At 43.9% G+C, this 17,478-nt stretch overlaps 1 protein-coding gene across 1 annotated transcript in view; it reads right to left on the bottom strand.

Annotated features, from left to right (window-relative positions):
* Positions 1–373: 373 nt before the first annotated feature.
* LOC126456112 (uncharacterized) overlaps positions 374–17,478 on the bottom strand; it is a 196,861-nt gene continuing 179,756 nt past the window's right edge. Inside the window, exon 3 of the mRNA XM_050091866.1 lies at positions 374–501. Coding sequence (XP_049947823.1) covers positions 374–501 — 128 coding nt within the window. The remainder of the gene's footprint in view (positions 502–17,478) is intronic.

Raw genomic sequence — 17,478 nt, 5'->3', positions numbered from 1 at the left:
AGTAATTCTGCAGGGGACTTCCAAAGAGTTATTGAGTCGATGCAGCTCAAATTGTTCTCTATGCCGGGTAAAAGGATGTCCGGCACGACTGTAAGAGTATCCCTTGACTTCTGCCACCCTAGTGTAAAATGAGCTAATATTTCGTACGTTGTAATTTGATGAGCCTTCTCCCAGGGCAATCATCGAACCGACACTTATAGCCGGACGGAAGTAGTTTCGTCTGGTCCAAACGCCGTATTTCCTTCTGAGTCAGCTTGCATTTTGGCGCGCCGGCTGGCCTGCAGCACGTGAGCGGGTGGGTCAGAGAGTGCGTGTCCGCCGTGCTGGCTGGCTTATCGACTGGCCAGTCTGCAGCCCAACTGGGTCACCCCAATTAGCGGGAGGGAAGGGCGCCTGCCCTGTGCCGGGCGGGCCGCGCCTCAGCCGCCTGCCCTCCGCCCGGTGCCGCCTCAAACGGCGCGGCGCCCGCTGCAGCCGCGGCGCGCTTTTTGTAGCTCTCGGCTGCGCGAGCAATAATTGTGTTTGGCTGCACTTCCCGCTTCGGCTCTCCTCCTACAAGCGTCTTCAAAGCACCTGTTTTTGTCTCCGCTCTCTATCCGCAGGTACTGCTTCCCTCAGCTTTCTATTTCTCCCGTCCAACTTCCTAAATCTTTCACGCTACTACCACAACCAGCCCTCTTTCATTTCTATTTCCTGCTCTTGTTCACGTTACTTCTGATTCTTCTAGCAAATGTTATGTTTTCCTACAAGTTTCTCTCCAGCTTTCGCTTCATTGCAAGTATATCCATATCTCTTTTCAGTAAACGACAGCCGACATTTAACATAAAAGCCATTTAACATAGAGGCGTAATGTGTATTTTGCCTCATTAAATTGTAACAGAATGTCTGCTGCTACACCGTGAATAAGTCTATTGCAATGCCGATTTTATTCAGCAAGAGTTATTTTGAAACTTCCTGGCAGATTAAAACTGTGTGCTGGACCGAGACTCTAACCAGGGACCTTTGCCTTTCGCGGGCAAATCTATGAGGACGGGGCGTGAGTCGTGCTTGGGTAGCTCAGTTGGTAGAGCACTTCCCCGCGAAAGGCAAAGGTCCTGAGTTCGAGTCTCGGTCCGGCACACAGTTTTAATCTGCCAGGAAGTATCACATCAGCGCACACTCCGCTGTAGAGTGAAAATTTCATTCTAACAGTTATTTTATAACATGAGGGCTTTCAAAATAATAAACGATATGAAATGAGGTGGCCCTCAAATACATACCCTCCAACTCAGAGTTGCAGTATTAAAAGTTTTGGCTGGTTTCGTTGTCTAGGGGCTGGGGGGATACGTAGTGTAAGTAGGCTGTTTAGGTTTTTATGTTGGTAACGCCACGTAGCGCTCTATATGAAAATAACTGAAAATCACTGGCTGTGCTGTGTGCAGTCTGTGGCTGGTTGACATTGTTGTAATATTCGCTATTGTAGTGTTGGGCAGTTGGATGTGAACAGCGCGTAGCGTTGCGCAGTTGTAGGTGAGCCGCCAGCAGTGGTGGGTGTGGAGAGCGAGATGGCAGAGTTTTGAGAGCAGACGATCTGGACGTGTGTCCATCAGAGACAGTAAATTTGTAAGACTGGGTGTCATGAAGTGATACATATATAAATTTTGAACACTATTAAGGTAAATACATTTTTTGTTCTGTATCAAATTCTTTCATTTGCTAACTATGCCTGTCAGTAATTAGTTTTGCTCAGCTGTTTGAAAATCAAATAACGTAAGGGGTTTATCAGCACAGTAATTCATTAATTTTTCAAAGGGGAGGTTTCAGTAGTTGCCGCATTACAGGCCAAATACTGCTGAGTCTACATTATACGATAAGAATACACACATGAATCGAAGGGTTGGAGGTTTCTATCACTCGACAATTGCGAATTGTGGATGTAACATATAGATTTATAAATGAAAGATTGCAATTAAATAAAACTTGCAGGTACTATCTTAACGACTTTAAATTATGAGTACGATAGCGGAAGTACTCTTGATAATGCGGTATATTTCTGCAAAACACTTACTGGTGTCCATGGTCCAGCAATTAAATATATAAGTTCAATAACAGGGGAACAATAGATTCCTACTTCCCGTGATTAGTTATGAACAACAACATGGCTCACGAGATATTCACTTCTGAATGCATACCACGTCTTCACTGCAGAAGCCACACAAGAGCACAGGTCGGCACTCCGAAATATTTCTGTCCTCCGCGACCACGCACAAACTACTTCACTGTCCAAGTCTTTCAGCCGACTGTGGGTCCGTCGCGTCCCCTCCGACTGCCCCGGACTCCACGTGTCCTGTGCGACTCTGCCTAATGCCACATTGTTCACAACCCCCCTGTGTCCTCTCCGAAACGACGCTCCTCCAAAACCTCCATACATCTCTCTTATTAACGAGCGCTGTGACTGACTAGAGCGCTACCTCCGTGTCTCCAAGCCAACAGCCGTCCGTTGTGGCCACGCGGTTCTAGGCGCTGCAGTCTGGAACCGCGCGATTGCTACAGTCGCGGGTTCGAATCCTGCCTCGGGCATGGATGTGTGTGATGTCCTTATGTTAGTTAGGTTTAAGTAGTTCTAAGTACTAGGGGACTGGTGACCTCAGATGTTAAGTCCCGTAGTGCTCAGAGCCATTTGAACCATTTTGTGAATCCAAGCCAACGTGCACTCACAAACATATTGAAACACATACAAATTACTGGATTTACATTTAGATAACTTGAAATTAAATAAATATTCCTACAGATGGACCATAAACACGCTCTAACACACATTATTAAAACATATAAACAAATTGAGTAAACATATATCAAAGGAATAGCAGCAACAGATAGGCCAGTAGAATAATGTCTCTGTGCTTTCTAAAATACAGTAAATATTTAACCAATTTCTTCATGAATGGTAGATATATATCGGATATAAACAAAGACATAGATGAACAAATATATTTATGAGCATGCTGCTACCGTTTCTTCGTGTAACTGTGGAGTACTTATGGCCTGACGCGATCGATAGTAATCGGCCACTTTGAACTCCAATAACTCATGTACTATTTACGTTACATGCCTGTAATTCATACCAATTTAGATTTACACTAATAGCTTTCTAAAGACACTTAGATTGACGAAATCGGATGAACCGTTTAGATTTTGGAAATTCATTGCTGGGTGTTGCCTGTATAAATTATCGTCAGATACCAAACTTTAAACTAATAAAGATTCTAAAAATCTGATTACACCATTAGAATCGTCATGCAAATAATGGTAATGTACATGTTCTTTTTTGAGGTATCGTGATTTATCCGGCTACTATTAATTTTTATACGAACTGTGAAATGTCTGTCAGTAAGGTATCACAAAGTCCGCCACCTTTGGCACTGCCAGCGTGTCTCCTTCATCGACACAGCGTCAAAATGAAATTCCCAGCCACGTGGCTGGACCATGCGCTGGGGCGAACCCTCTCGTCCGGCTGACGTTCGGCACGACGTGCTTGCTGCTGGGCCACGACTGGCCGAGCGGCCCGTGTGGCCACGCCAACTCCGAACTTAGAATATTTTCAGGGCGTCACAATTCGCCAGTTACCTCGCAAACATGACAGGGCACCATTCACAGAAAACTCCTATGTTAATTGACAGGCTGCGTAAGCATGTACACTTACAGCAGTCGATACTCTTCTGCATGGTTTTCCATTTATGGAATTTAACTGCTGTCGATCACACTACAAGACGAAATAAGTGTGCACACCTGAAACACTCAGAATGTTTCACCTCGTTAGACTTTGTTAATGGAACACCCAGATTTTTTGCCCTACCATTCAGTTTCGTCACTACGTCATTTCAAGTACCTAGCTGTAATTATTTACCACAAAATTATCAGAAATCGCTGCTGACAAAAAAGCTATGCCAGTCTCTTGCATATCTCATATATGACACATGTTATTAACGCTATATTCCCGCACCAGATGTCATACGTATATTTACAATACATTTTGGGCAGAAAAAACAGGCAAAGAAAATATTTCATGCACCATAAATAGGCAAACCTATCTTACATCATGCACTCCAGCTGTCTATGCTGTAAGCTGACTTGCCGTTCATAAAGTGCGTGAAATATTTTCCGTGCGAGTTTTATTTTTCTTACCCTGCATAAGATGTACCATTGATTAGGTCGGGAAGTCATCAATACAACGGCACTCAGTAATCCATGTAGATCATTTCAGTTAAGTTACTCGTACAATTATAACATGAATCAGCCAATCAGAAAAGAGATCGAAATGCATACTGAGGTGACAAAAATCATGGGATATCTGCTAGTATTGTGTCGAACCTCCCCTTGTCCGGCGTAGTGCAGCAACTCGAAGTGTTAGGGACTCAAAAAGTGTTGGAAATCCCATGCAGAAATATGGTTCTGACCATAATTGCGGAAGTGTTGCCTGTGCAGGATTTTGTGTGCGAACTGACATCTCGATTATGTCTCGTAAATGTTCGACGGAATTCACGTCGGGCCATCTGGGTAGCGAAATCATTCACTCGAATTGTCCAGGATGTTCTTCAAACCATACGCAAATATCTGTGGCTCGGTGACATGACCCATTGTCATCCATAAAAATTCCATTCTTGTTTGGAACTCGAAGTCCAGGAGTGATTGCAAAAGGTATTCAAGTGGCCGAACATAACCACTTCCAGAAAATGACCAGTTCAAATGGTTCAAATGGCTCTTAGCACTATTGGACTTGCTTCTGAGGTCATCAGTCTCCTAGAACTTAGAACTACTTAAACGTAACTAACCTAAGGACATCACACACATCCATGCCCGAGGCAGGATTCGAACCTGCGACCGGAACGGTCGCGCGGTTCCAGGCTGTAGCGCCTAGAACCGCTCGGCCACACCAGCCGGCAAAATGATCAGTTCAGTTTTACCAGAGGTTCCAGTCCATTCCATGTAAACACAGCCCTCATCATTATGGAGCCACCATCAGCTTTCACAGTGCCTTGTTGACCGCTTGTGTTCATGGTTTCATGGGCTCTCCAATAGACTCGAACCCTACCATCGCCTCTCACCAACTGAAACCTGGACCAGACCACGGTTTTCCAACCGATATAGTCACCAGTCCAGGAGAGGCGCTAATAGCGATGGCACTCGCGTAGGTCGCCTGCTGCCATAGCCCATTAATGCCAAATTTCGCCGCACTGTCCTAATGGATACGCTCGTCTACGTTCCACATTGATTTCTGCGGTTATTGCACGCAATGCTGATTTTCCTTTAGCACTGAGAGCTCTACGCAGACGCCGCTGCTCTCGGTCGTTAAGTGAAGGGTGTCGGCCACTGTGTTGTCTGTGGTGAGAGGTAATGGCGCAAATTTGGTATTTTCGGCACCCTCTTGACACTGTGGATCTTGGAATATGGAATTCCCTAACGATTTACGAAATGTAATTCCCGTGCATCTAGCTTCATTTACCATTCCGCGTTCCTACCGCCCTCTGTATATGTGCTCATCGCTATCCCATGATTTTTGTCACCTCAGCCGCGCGGGATTAGCCGAGCGGTCTAGGGCGCTGCAGTCATGGACTGAGCAGGTTGGTAAGGGTGGAGGTTCGAGTCCTCCCTCGGGCATGGGTGTGTGTGTGTGTTTGTCCTTAGGATAATTTAGATTAAGTAGTGTGTAAGCTTAGGGACTGATGACCTTAGCAGTTAAGTCCCATAAGATTTCAAAAACATTTTTTGTCACCTCCGTGTATTTCCATCTGTTTTAGCAAATCAGTATACACAGAATCATGCAAGTGCATATATTTCCTGCAGAAAAGTTAATTTCGGTACCATTTCGTTTCTTATTTTTTAATAATTTTGATAACTCAAACAAAAGTATTTTTAATGCACCTCAGTAACTACACTGTTGAGATAAATATTGTTTAGAGACAAAGTTATTCTTACAGATCAAAAGTAAATTCATTTATCTGAAAGTAAATTAATTACTGGCACTTCAAGATTTCATTTAAAGGAAAACAGTTGTTCATAACTGCTAATTTTTCGTAAAATTCTGATGGTATTTTGTGCTTTGGCCTTATTCGTACTTCGGCGCTACTATTCCGTTGAATTTCAGCGATAGTTCTTTTGCGTAAGTAATTCTGAAGTCAACTGAAGTTTTCTTTCGTGTTTCATTACCAATTTCCGAGTTATAAAAAGTGAGTAAACGCCACTGTGAGGTTAGGCATTTATTTAGCATAGAAGTCGGCAACCTCTAGTCAGTGAGTGTAAGGTTTATTTATTCCAAATTCATTTCATTGTGTTTAATAACGAGTGTAGTAACAACTGAAATTCTTTCTCATTATTATTTTGTGATGTGTTTTGTTACTGCAAACGTGTGTGTAGCCTTCTGTTGTCGCACGTATTCAAATTAATCCTTACTCACTGCTGTTCGCAATTTTAATTACTCAGTGAATAGACAGTGCCCAGTTCGGCTAGCAACCGTTTTTTTCATTTATTCTGGATGTGTTGGTAAAGTTTATTGTTTTGTATGCCGAGTTTTATGGTATCCGTTTTCGTTGGAGCAATACGTGAATGATTGCACAGCTTTTGATTATTAAACTAAATTTAAATGAAAGTAGAGTAGGCGGAATAAGTTGTCCTCAGAAATAACTTGTAAACCTCTCCCTCACTAATAGATGCTACATTTTCCTTAAGAAACGATAGCCATGCCAAATTTTACTTTGGGCAAGGCACACGGCAAAATTGCCACACAAAATTTCGCAAAAGCCGGTCATGTAAAGTGAGACGCTACAAACTGGTTACAAAATTCTCACAGGCACCTCGATGGCAGCCCCTATGATGAACTGCTGTGTACATTGTTAAACTGTTTCCATTCATATACATTTTACACCGATCTCCTTCTCGTATGAATTTTGGTGAATGAATTTGGGAAATTTGCTGTTATGTACACAGTGAAATTATTATCTTACCTCAGCTTCTCAAGTGCATTCAAAGGAAAAATACCAATATACATTGCCTGACATAAGAGTGAAGTACGAGAAAAGGGTGAAGGAAGCTTCATGGATTGAGAGAGTAGATTCTAGTAACCTTCGGACGAGTGCGAGCCTGTTTGGTGTAGTTCACGGGAGACTCTAGATCAGTTGGGCTGGATGTCCATAAAAAAAGCTGCAACGCATCTAAGTGGAATGAATGGCGTCTTTCAAGGCAACAACTCACCAACCTTACGCACGTATCACGCGCAGGAAGTGTTCGTAAACTGCAATGCACGAATTTTATCTTCTGTATCTTAGAACTCCTGAGTGGCAGGAAGTAACCTCCTGATTTTTCACTAGTATTCTACTTTATGTAAATTTATTTCTCCCATCGAGAACAGGCTGTAGCCTCGATAATCCGACTATATGGATTGTTTTCTTCCACTCCGTAAAGGCTCCCCTGCATTTGTTTTGTATTATTTAGTTAGTATATCAAAATTAATTGAATTTTTGGCCTATCTATAACTTGTCTGTAACCTTCTCCTTGGCACTAATTCTTAAAATAGGTCCTGGCTGAAACACCTGCTATAGATTTCGATCTATGATGCTGCCGTAGTCAAGGACACAGAAACATGGTTCCAGGAAAGCAAATACTTCATCTGAAGATAGAGGAAGGAAGCAACGTTTTGAGCAGCAAGTCCACCTTCATTAATATACCACCAGTAGATTTCCATTCCTTTTAATATAGTTTTTAATTGATCTTAGTGAGTTGATAGTGTCTTCCCTTCATTCATTAACCGCCACAGGAATTACAGACCTTGGGGCGATTGTTTATACAAGCTACGAGAGGATATAAGAAGCAGGATATCTCATACGTAGAGTATATTCCTTGTAAAACGTTTCTGGTCGTGTAAAACATAATCCTTACGTTGAGGATGAAATTTCTGACGATGTACGTCAAAAACAAAGCATTCTATGGAAGTGACTGATAAACAGGCAGTAAACTAAAAATGAAGATCTTGAAAGTGTTCGATTTTTAGTGTTACACAAGAATGATGAAAATGAAGTGGACTGTCAGGAGAATACTGGAGGTTCTCCACAGAATCGGCGAAAAAAGTAATATGGGGACAATAGTGAGTGAAAGAAGTGGTGAGAAGATAGATCGAGTCATTAAGACATCAGAGACTAGCTCCATGACTTTACAGGATAAAACTGTAGGGAAACACAGAGATGCACGAGGGCTATTAGAAAAGTAACGTCCGATCGGCTGTGAAATGGAAACCACATGAAAATCCGATGAAGCCACGCACAGATGTGTTGGCTAGTGCCTCCAGTACGCCCATCGGTCGCGTCACGTCGCACTTTTCAATTTTGAGCGGGAGTGAGCACGTAAAGATGCCTAGAAAATAGTGTTTCCTGCCATGTATGAGGGCCTGGTGAGAGACTCCGCTTGTCGTACGGTCCACATAAAATAATCGTCATACATTTCCTTCATCATGACATTTCTCGGCCGCAATCTGCAGGGAGCAATGAAGGTGCTCCTGTAGCATTTTCGATGGGCAGCGTTTGATCGCTCACAACACAACCCACAATTGGCTCCCCTGAGTTTCATCTCTGCACACATGAACCGCTGGCCATGACGACATTGTGGTACAGACAACGAGCTGTAGACCAGCCTAGAGGATTGGCGGAAGAAACAGCCGGCTGCCTTCTATGACGATGATATTGGAATGTTGGTACAACGCTACGACAAGTGTCTAAGTAGCCGCGGTGACTATGTAGAGACGCATCTGGAAGTTGTAACTAACTGCTGAAAATAAAACATTTTTGATTTTCACTGTGGTTTCCATTTCGCGCCTGATCATTCCTTTCTTTCCCGATCAGCCCTCGTAATATTTCGAAATAGTCATTAAGCACGTTGCCCATAAAAGCTACTATTACATGACAAGTAAGTGGTCTGTTGAACGCCCTATCAATGCAGGGTGGAGAAAAATTCTGTCAAGAAATTTTAACCCTGGACAGCTGATGTCAGTACGAACCAAAATTAATAATGTTGAGTTGGTCGACAACGCACAATTTTTAAACTACGGAAACTTGGCGCCATGATCCCCGATTGGCCGTGGTATTGCCCTGTTGCTGTTCGTCAGTTGACGGGCAGCACTATGGTCGTAGGGTTCACACATCGTCCCTCGACCCGTCACTGCTCCAACGTGTCGAATAGGTCTTGCTGTTTGTCTCCACCTCACGTCAGAGGCGTTCACTCGTACGCTCCGCTTCGGAGCACGCAAACGTCACCTGCGATTTTGTCGTACAGTAAACATGATGCACAGTATTCGTTTGAAGAGCAACGAGAAATTGTTTTTGTTCATGGACCAGCCGACGGTAATGCGCTTGGAGCCCGACGGTTGTATGAGGAACGGTACCCAGCAAGACGCCACCCACACCCGCAAACGTTTACAGCAATTCACCGGCGACTTTGCGAAACAGGCTCGTTAGCAGGATGTCACGGTGATGCTGGAAGACCTCGAACACGACGGGATGCTGCATTTGAAGTGACTGTTCTCGAGCGCTTCGAGGAAGCACCTACGACAAGTACTCGAGCGGTTGGACACAACATGGGGGTCACTCATCGGTTAGTCTGGGAGGTTTTTATGGATGGCGGCCAGCATCCATTTTGATTCCACCCTGTCCAAGACCTAAATCTAGTGGCGGACTGTGAACACAGGCTAGGGTTTAGCCGGTGGTTTCGGCGACGTGTTGCACGAGATCCCGACTTTCCCGCCATTGTTTACCGAAGAGGCACCTTCCATCGGGATGGCCTTTACAGCACTCGAAACGTTTATTAATTGGCAAGGGGAAATTCTCAATTCACGTAGTCCACGGATACCAGGAACGATTTTCACTCAATATTTGGGCAGACATTGTGGGTGACCATCTGACTAGGCCGGTCTGTCTACCTCCTCGACTTACCGGGGCAAATTACCTTCACTTTTTGCAAGAAACACTACCCGGCTTGCTGGAAGATGTTTCCCTGGACATACGGCTACGCATGTGGTTGCAGCATGATGGGGCACTCGGACATAACAGGCAAGCTGTGCGCGGATATTTAAATGAACTCTTCGACGGGCGGGTAACTGGCAGAGGTAGGACGTGGCCCCCGCGATCACGAGACCTCTCGTCATCGGTCTTTTTCCTGTGGGGATTCTTCAAGGTTCTAGTTCACCCACCCGCACGTGTACCACCTAGAAACGAAAATAAATTAATCGTTCGCATTCAGCCTGCCGCCAATCACATCAGGGCAATGACAGGAATCTTTGAAAGAGTTCGGGAAAACACTGTTCGACGTTTCCAAGCTTGTGTCGCGTCAGAGGGCAGCCAGTTAGAGCAGGTGCTTAAGTAAACAATGTCCTAGCTGCAAAAAAGGCGCTTTTCAGGGCCGACACAATTTGCAAAAGACTTTCTGTACGCGAACAAACAGCTGTTGACGGGTTTGTTCCCGGTACGCCTTATCATGAAACTACAATGGATGTGTCGGGACCCTGGCGGATTCGCCCCCGGGCCCCCAGAGTGGAAGGCTGGCGCGCTACCACAGAGCGTTCCGGCCGACTTGGATACGTCGCGATCTCCGGTAGGCAAAGCATTCGCGGTCATGCATTATCCAGAGCTTCCGGCAACAGGGCAATCCGACGGCTAATCGGAGCGCGTGGTGCCAAGTTTCCGTAGTTTAAAAATTGTGCGTTGTCGATCTTCACAACATCAGTAATTTTGGTTCCTACTGGCATCAGCTATCCGGAGTTAAAATTTCATGACACAATTTTTCTCCACCCTGTATGTATGAGTGCGTTGCAAAGGTGGTGATGATCAGATAAAAATGTACTTTTGGCAAGGATGATGATCGAAGTAAAAACTCTTCTTTTAGCGCCTTTCGCAGACGTCATCCCGTCTACTCGAGCTAATACCAGTAACTATCTACTCCGTTACAAAGCTTTCCGTTCGAAAGATAGGTAATATCTTTGCAGTTTTATCTGTGAGGTGGCACGGTCGCTACACGTCTGATCTAATAGATTCATGAGAAATGAAATTGTATAGCAGCGATCACATAGCTTTCGAGGCATGAAAAAATTAGCAGTGAATGGTTTCTCGTGTAGCTGTCACGCTAAAGCAAATTAAATTTAAACGATATTTACTTTTAATGCAGTGCGCGGCAAAGAACATTAGCGAGTAGGCAGCTCCGCTACAGGGAGGGAAATCAGACGAGATCCTGCGACCGTAATAATGTCAGACACCACGCTGTTCTTGTCATTAGCGGATTGAGAGGTCCAGAGACAGAGGAAAAGAGAAAGGGCGGGGAGAGAGAAAGGGACGGAGGGGAGGGAGAAGCAGAAGGGATGAGGTAATGTGCGGAAAGGAGATGGAGGAAAGACAGACGAGACTCATTAATGAGTGAGAAAACTGCTTTAACTTTCCTTTTCCACGGTCGGTGGAAGAATTCCCATACAACAGCTAGTCCTCTATCGTTTAATCTTCTTAGAAAATGGAGAGAAAAATTAATGGCACACTGAATCTGCATTATTTCATGTTAATGAACACGTAATTGCTTCATAAAAAGAACTCTTTTCTGCACGGTATAACAGACTCCAAAGACGATTCTGTGTTTACTCTGTCGACGTCGCTGTATTCGGAAAGAATTCTCTTGTTAGATGCGTAATATTCATTAATGCCCGCTCAACATTTTTCGACATCGTTCGATAAATTTGTTAAACTAACAATAACAAGGAAAATATGCTTCAAGGATGACAAAATTTATTTCTTAATCACACATGTGAAGTGTCATTGCGCTCCAATATAACACTCTTAACTACAATTCATAACACACACTTCACAGTTCCCTTGTTTGTTATAACGTCAGTCTAAACCAGTGTGACGTTTTCTGAAGACACCACTGTCCCCATCGACCGCCAGAACTATTTATCTGTGCGTTCAACTATTGTAATCTACCTTCGAGTGTTTTCAAATGGATCACTACCAAAATGTTGAGCTTAGGACATATCATACTGAAACTTGTCATGTATTCTTAAATTTTAAAGCTTTCTACCGCACGAAAATTTCGCAGTGTCAATCTGAAAATGGCTGAAGACCGAATTCCCGCCATCGAATATATGGATTAATAACTTAAGAGGCAATGATTACAATGATGAAAAAAAGCAGCTCGTGTTACACCATGAACAACCAGACTAAAAGCTATGAAGCTGAAACACCAATATTTTCTTTTCATTCCCGTGAAACATTCCATGGAACCATTGATAATAATCCAAGGCGAATGACAGCTGTGGTCTACGTGGACATTGTTGTCGATCACCTACATCCTTTCGTGCTTGATGTCTTCTTCGACGGCGATGGTACCATGTGTAATTAAAGCTACTCACGGAAGTCAATTTGGGCTGTAATTGTCGTATGGCAGTGAAACTTGGTAGATATGCTAATGCGTTAGTATAGAACCGATTTACTCTGGAAAATAAATTAGTTCCTACTGTGGTCACCAGGTGCAAATCTGGCGCAGTACGCTGTTTGTATGACGGTATGACATCCACTCTATTATTTGACAACCCATAACATAGAAATGTTGGAACACGTGAGGCAATACTGACCCTACAATTTATTTTAGAAGATAGATTAGGGAAAGGCAAACCTACTTTCTAGCATTTGTAGACTTAGAGAAAGATTTTGACAGTGTTGACTAGAATATTCTCTTTCAAATTCTGAAGGTGGGAGGGGTCAAATACAGGCAACGAAAGTCTATTTACAATTCGTACAAAAACCAGCTGGCAGTTATAAGAGTCGAGGGGCATGAAAGGAAAGCAGTGTCTGGAAAGGTAGTGAGGCAGGGTTGCAGCTTATCCCCGATGTTGCTCAGTTTGTGTATTGAGCAAGCTCTAAAGGAAACAAAAGAAAAATTCAGAGTAAGAATTAAAATCCATGGAGAAGAAATTAAAATTTTGAGGTTTGCCGATGGCATTGTGATTCTATCAGAGACAGTAAAAGGCTTGGAAGAACAGTTTAACGGAATGGACAGTGTCTTGAAAGAAAGATAAAAGATGAACATCAACAAAAGCAAAACGAGGATAATGGAATTTAGTCAGGTGATTCTGAGGGAACTAGGTTAGGAAATGAGACACTCAAAGTAATAGACGTGTTTTGCTATTTGGGGAGCAAAATAACTGATGATGGTCGGAGTGGAGAGGATATAAAATGTAGACTGGCAATGGCAAGGAAAGCATTTCTGAAGAAGAGAAATTTGTTAACATCGAGTATGGATTTAAGTGTCAGGAAGTCGTTTCTGAAAGTATTTGTATGGAGTGTAGCCATGTATGGAAGTGAAACATGGACGATAAATAGTTTTGACAAGAAGAGACTAGAGGCTTTCGAAATGTGGTGCTAAGGAAGAATGCTGAAGATTACAAGGATAGAACACGTAAATAATGAGGAGGTAATGAATAGAATTCGGGAGAAAAGGAATTTGTGGCACAACTTGACTAGAAGAAGGGATCAGTTGGTAGGACATGTTCTGAGGCATCAAGGGATCACCAGTTTAGTACTGGGGGGCAGCGTGGACGGTAAAAATCGTAGAGGGAGACCAAGAGATGAAGCAGAGTCAGAAGGATGTAGACTGCATTAGGTACTTCGAGATGAAGAAGCTTACACGGGGTAGCGTAGCATGGAAAGCTGCATCAAACCAGTCTCTGGACTGAAGACCACGACAGTAGCAACAACGTGAGTTTTGCTTCGAGAAGGGAGACGGTCCGCTGTTACTGAAACTGTTTTATGTGAAAGGCAGCAATTAGAATGTTGCTTTGCGAGAGTATCGCCAACTGGAAGGTCGGAGGAGAGGCCCGACGTCATGGAACGGTTTAGAGAAGATGATAATGAAATTAGAAAATACGGGTGAGCTTGGTGTGGCACCTGGATAAAGAAGGCATCCTATCCCGTTGGAAGCTACTGATGAGGTTGCTGTTGCTGCAACTGACCACGCAGTTTGTGCTACGGGTAGTGCAAGCGCCGTTTTACACTGATGTGCGTACAAAATCCAGATTGCGCAGCAACTGAAACCTCATGATCTACAACAGCTTCCTGAGTTTGTTCTTCGGTTTCTAGCACGGATTGAAGGTGATGACTTGAGGCCAGGCAATATTTTACGGAACTGCGAGGCACATTTTACACCACAGGGTGCAGTGAATTCACAGAACTGCCGAATATGAGGTACTATTAAACCCCGAGCTATGCACGACGAACCATTTCACTCGCCCATTGTGACTGTGTTGTGTGCTTTCACAAGCACTTGTATTCTCGATCCGTTCTACTTTGTTGTGAATACACCCAGAGGGCCTGTCGGATGTACCGTGACGTCTACACACTATCGAGACCTCCATGTAAAGCATACGATTCCTGCTTTGGAAGATCGCGAGTGTGTGGAAACTACTGTCTACTGTTTTCATGCAAGATGGGGTGACACCTCACGTGAACGTTCTGTTTAATGCAGCCTTCAACCCTCGTGTTATCTAGAGCGGTTTTCCAGACGCATGGCCTCCAAAATCACCTGATCTGAATCCATGTCACTTTTGGCTTTGGGGTATATAAAAGAAAGCGTTCACCAGGGAAACCTGAGGTCTCTAGCTGATATGAAGTCCAGTATACACGAATATGTTGCTCAGATGACACCGCAACTGCTGCGAGCAACTGTTGATCATATCGTTTTACGGATGCAGCATCTCTCGATGTCGCTGGTGCTCATATCACACACATGGAGTAAGTGACGGTAATTAATAAAATAAACATTACGCCTTTCTCTCTAGTCTGATCTTTCCTGTCCACGTCCCATTCCTAATCCATTTCTGTACGTATTTCTTGCATTCACAGCACCAGATTTGCCCAATGTGGCCAATTTCTTTTCCCCAGCGTAAATCGGTTCCGCATAACGCATTAGAATGTCTACAAGTTTCACTTCTATATGATAATTTCAGCCCTCACAGGACCTCTTTGAGTAGCTGCACTTCAATCATAACCACCCAGTATCTTCCAGCAGAAGAGGAGTGTATGTCGCATATCCAGAATTATGCTGCATTGGTCTAAGCAGCTTATCAGTGAACTCCGGTTGATGTCTTTTGCCACTATATTAGCCTGGTCTGAACCCTATGTAAGACATCTGGCACGCTGTAGGATGCTGTACATGGTTGATCGAAAGGTCATAGTGTTTTGGCCGAGAAGTGTATGTATGTATGTATGTGATGTCAGAATTAGGGAACACAAACATAAAACTAGTTTCTAAGGGAAACCTATAATGGATTACAACTGAACAAGGGTAAACAACCGACATATGTATCTTGTAATTATGAAAGAAACACACCGAAAGATGTTGTGTTGTCTTCCATAGTTTGATAGTTCAGAAAATAATAACTGTAAAATTTCGGGAATTTCTTTTGTTAAATGCTGTACAATTCAGGAAAGTATTGGGAATAATCAGAGAGACGTAAGGAGCTATGGCCATGCGGACCTAAAACTGACAACTCTTTCGAGAAATATGGCAGTAGTTGCATGGAACCTCTGATGGATAATCGCTGAACTGTTTGAAAGTATCCATATGTACAGAAGAGGTAATACGCACTCTCACAAGGATTTGAGTTAGGGAGAGGATGGGCGTTTTTTCCCGAAATCAAGTAGATACATGTCATCCCAGGTGCTATCATTTACAGGGGATGCCGTGATTACCACGATTCGAGGTGAACCGTCGTCACTAAAGGCACCATTCAGTTGCTCCTGAACTGTATCTGTGTCATGGATGCTCCACATCAACTAGAATCAGTCATGTGGGTACGCTAGTGAGGTGTTAGCGTTTCGATAGAACTCCAACCAATGTCCTTCAGTTGAATGAGGGCTGTGACTGACCGGACATGGATCACAGTGGCTGCATATCGCCTTCGGTATCTCGTTGAGCTGCTACACGCTGGGAGGCAGATGTCTCTTAATCAAAAGATGCAAGAGTTACGTACGTTATTATCAACGGAAACGTGAGTGTAGTAGTATTAGCAGATGTTGAAATACTAATTAGTACTTATCTTAAAGCGCGGTGTGAATATAATGAACGACTCATAGTTTTCAGGTTGATATGAGGTCAATCTCAATACCACGAAACATGCACTATTACTCCTTCCAAGAAAGAGCTCATAAAACATGGGCAGTGAAAACTTAACGAATTCATCAACGAAGCGAAATTTTTTTCATGTAGTTGTTGGAAGTGATCTTAACATATGGATAGAGAACAGAAATTTAACAAGTATAGAGGAACCATATGGTGATGTATGGTTCAATTGAAATGGCCAGACGTATTTGTGTTCCTAAAGCGATACAATATAGCCCGTCGGAATGCACACTGGACATGAATGGATGGAGGTGATGTGAAATGATGCCTACGCACGTGTCTCCGGTCAGAGTCGTATCTAGACGTATCAGGGTTCCCACATCATTTAAAGTGCACACGTTTCACACCATTACAGAGCCTCCACCACCCTGAACAGTCCCTTGCTGTCAAGCAGTATCCACAGATTCATGAGGTGTCTCCAGCACGTACACGGCTATCCGCTCGATACAATTTGAAACGAGATTCGTCCGCCCAGGCAACGTGTATCCAATCATCAACAGTCCAATGTTGGTGTTGACGAGTCCAGGCGAGGCGTGAATGGTTCGCATGCTGACACTTTCTGATGGCCCAGCATTCAAATCTGCAGCAATTTGCGGAAGGGTTGCACTTCTGTCACGCTGTACGATTCTCTTCTACGATTCTCTTCGTTGTTCAAGGATCTTTCTCCTGCCGCATCGATGTTTTGCTGGGTCCCTGATATTCAAGGTACACTCGTGAAATGTTCATATAGGAAAACACCCACTTCATCGCTACCTTACAGATGCTGTGTCCCATCGTTGTGCTCCGACTGTAACGCCGCGTTGAAACTCACATAAATCTTGTTAACCTGCCAATGTCGCAGCAGTAACCGATCTAACAACTGCGCCAGACACTTGTTGTCCTATATAGGCGTTGCCGAACGCAGCGCCGTGTTCTGCCTGTTTACATATTTTCTGTATCTGAATACTCATGCCTATACCAGCTTCTTTGACGCTTCAGTGTATATGAAATGAAATAACAAACTGATACGGTCGTTGCTGATCTATCGTTTTTGAATGCCACAGAGAGTTTTTGGAGCGGCTAACTGTGGTCAGAGGGCGCGCGCGGGACAAGAAAATTCCTTCTTTAGCTGTGAGAATCGTGGTCTGGGTTACAGCACAAGCCTGCAGACAAAGAGAGTTCGTGGCTGATGTGTGCCGAGCAGCTTGCGTACCGGACAATAGAGCTTACTGTGGCGGGACAGCGAGAATTGCAGCCGTTGTCCGGGAAGGAAGGAGCTGTGGCCGTCTTATCCAGGGAAGTGCACCGAAGTACACAACAACC

Source organism: Schistocerca serialis, chromosome 2 (genome assembly GCF_023864345.2).
Source record: "Schistocerca serialis cubense isolate TAMUIC-IGC-003099 chromosome 2, iqSchSeri2.2, whole genome shotgun sequence".
Classification (NCBI taxonomy): Eukaryota; Metazoa; Arthropoda; class Insecta; order Orthoptera; family Acrididae; genus Schistocerca; species Schistocerca serialis.
Note: the sequence above shows the minus strand (reverse complement) of the source record. Positions and strands in the feature narration are given on the sequence as shown.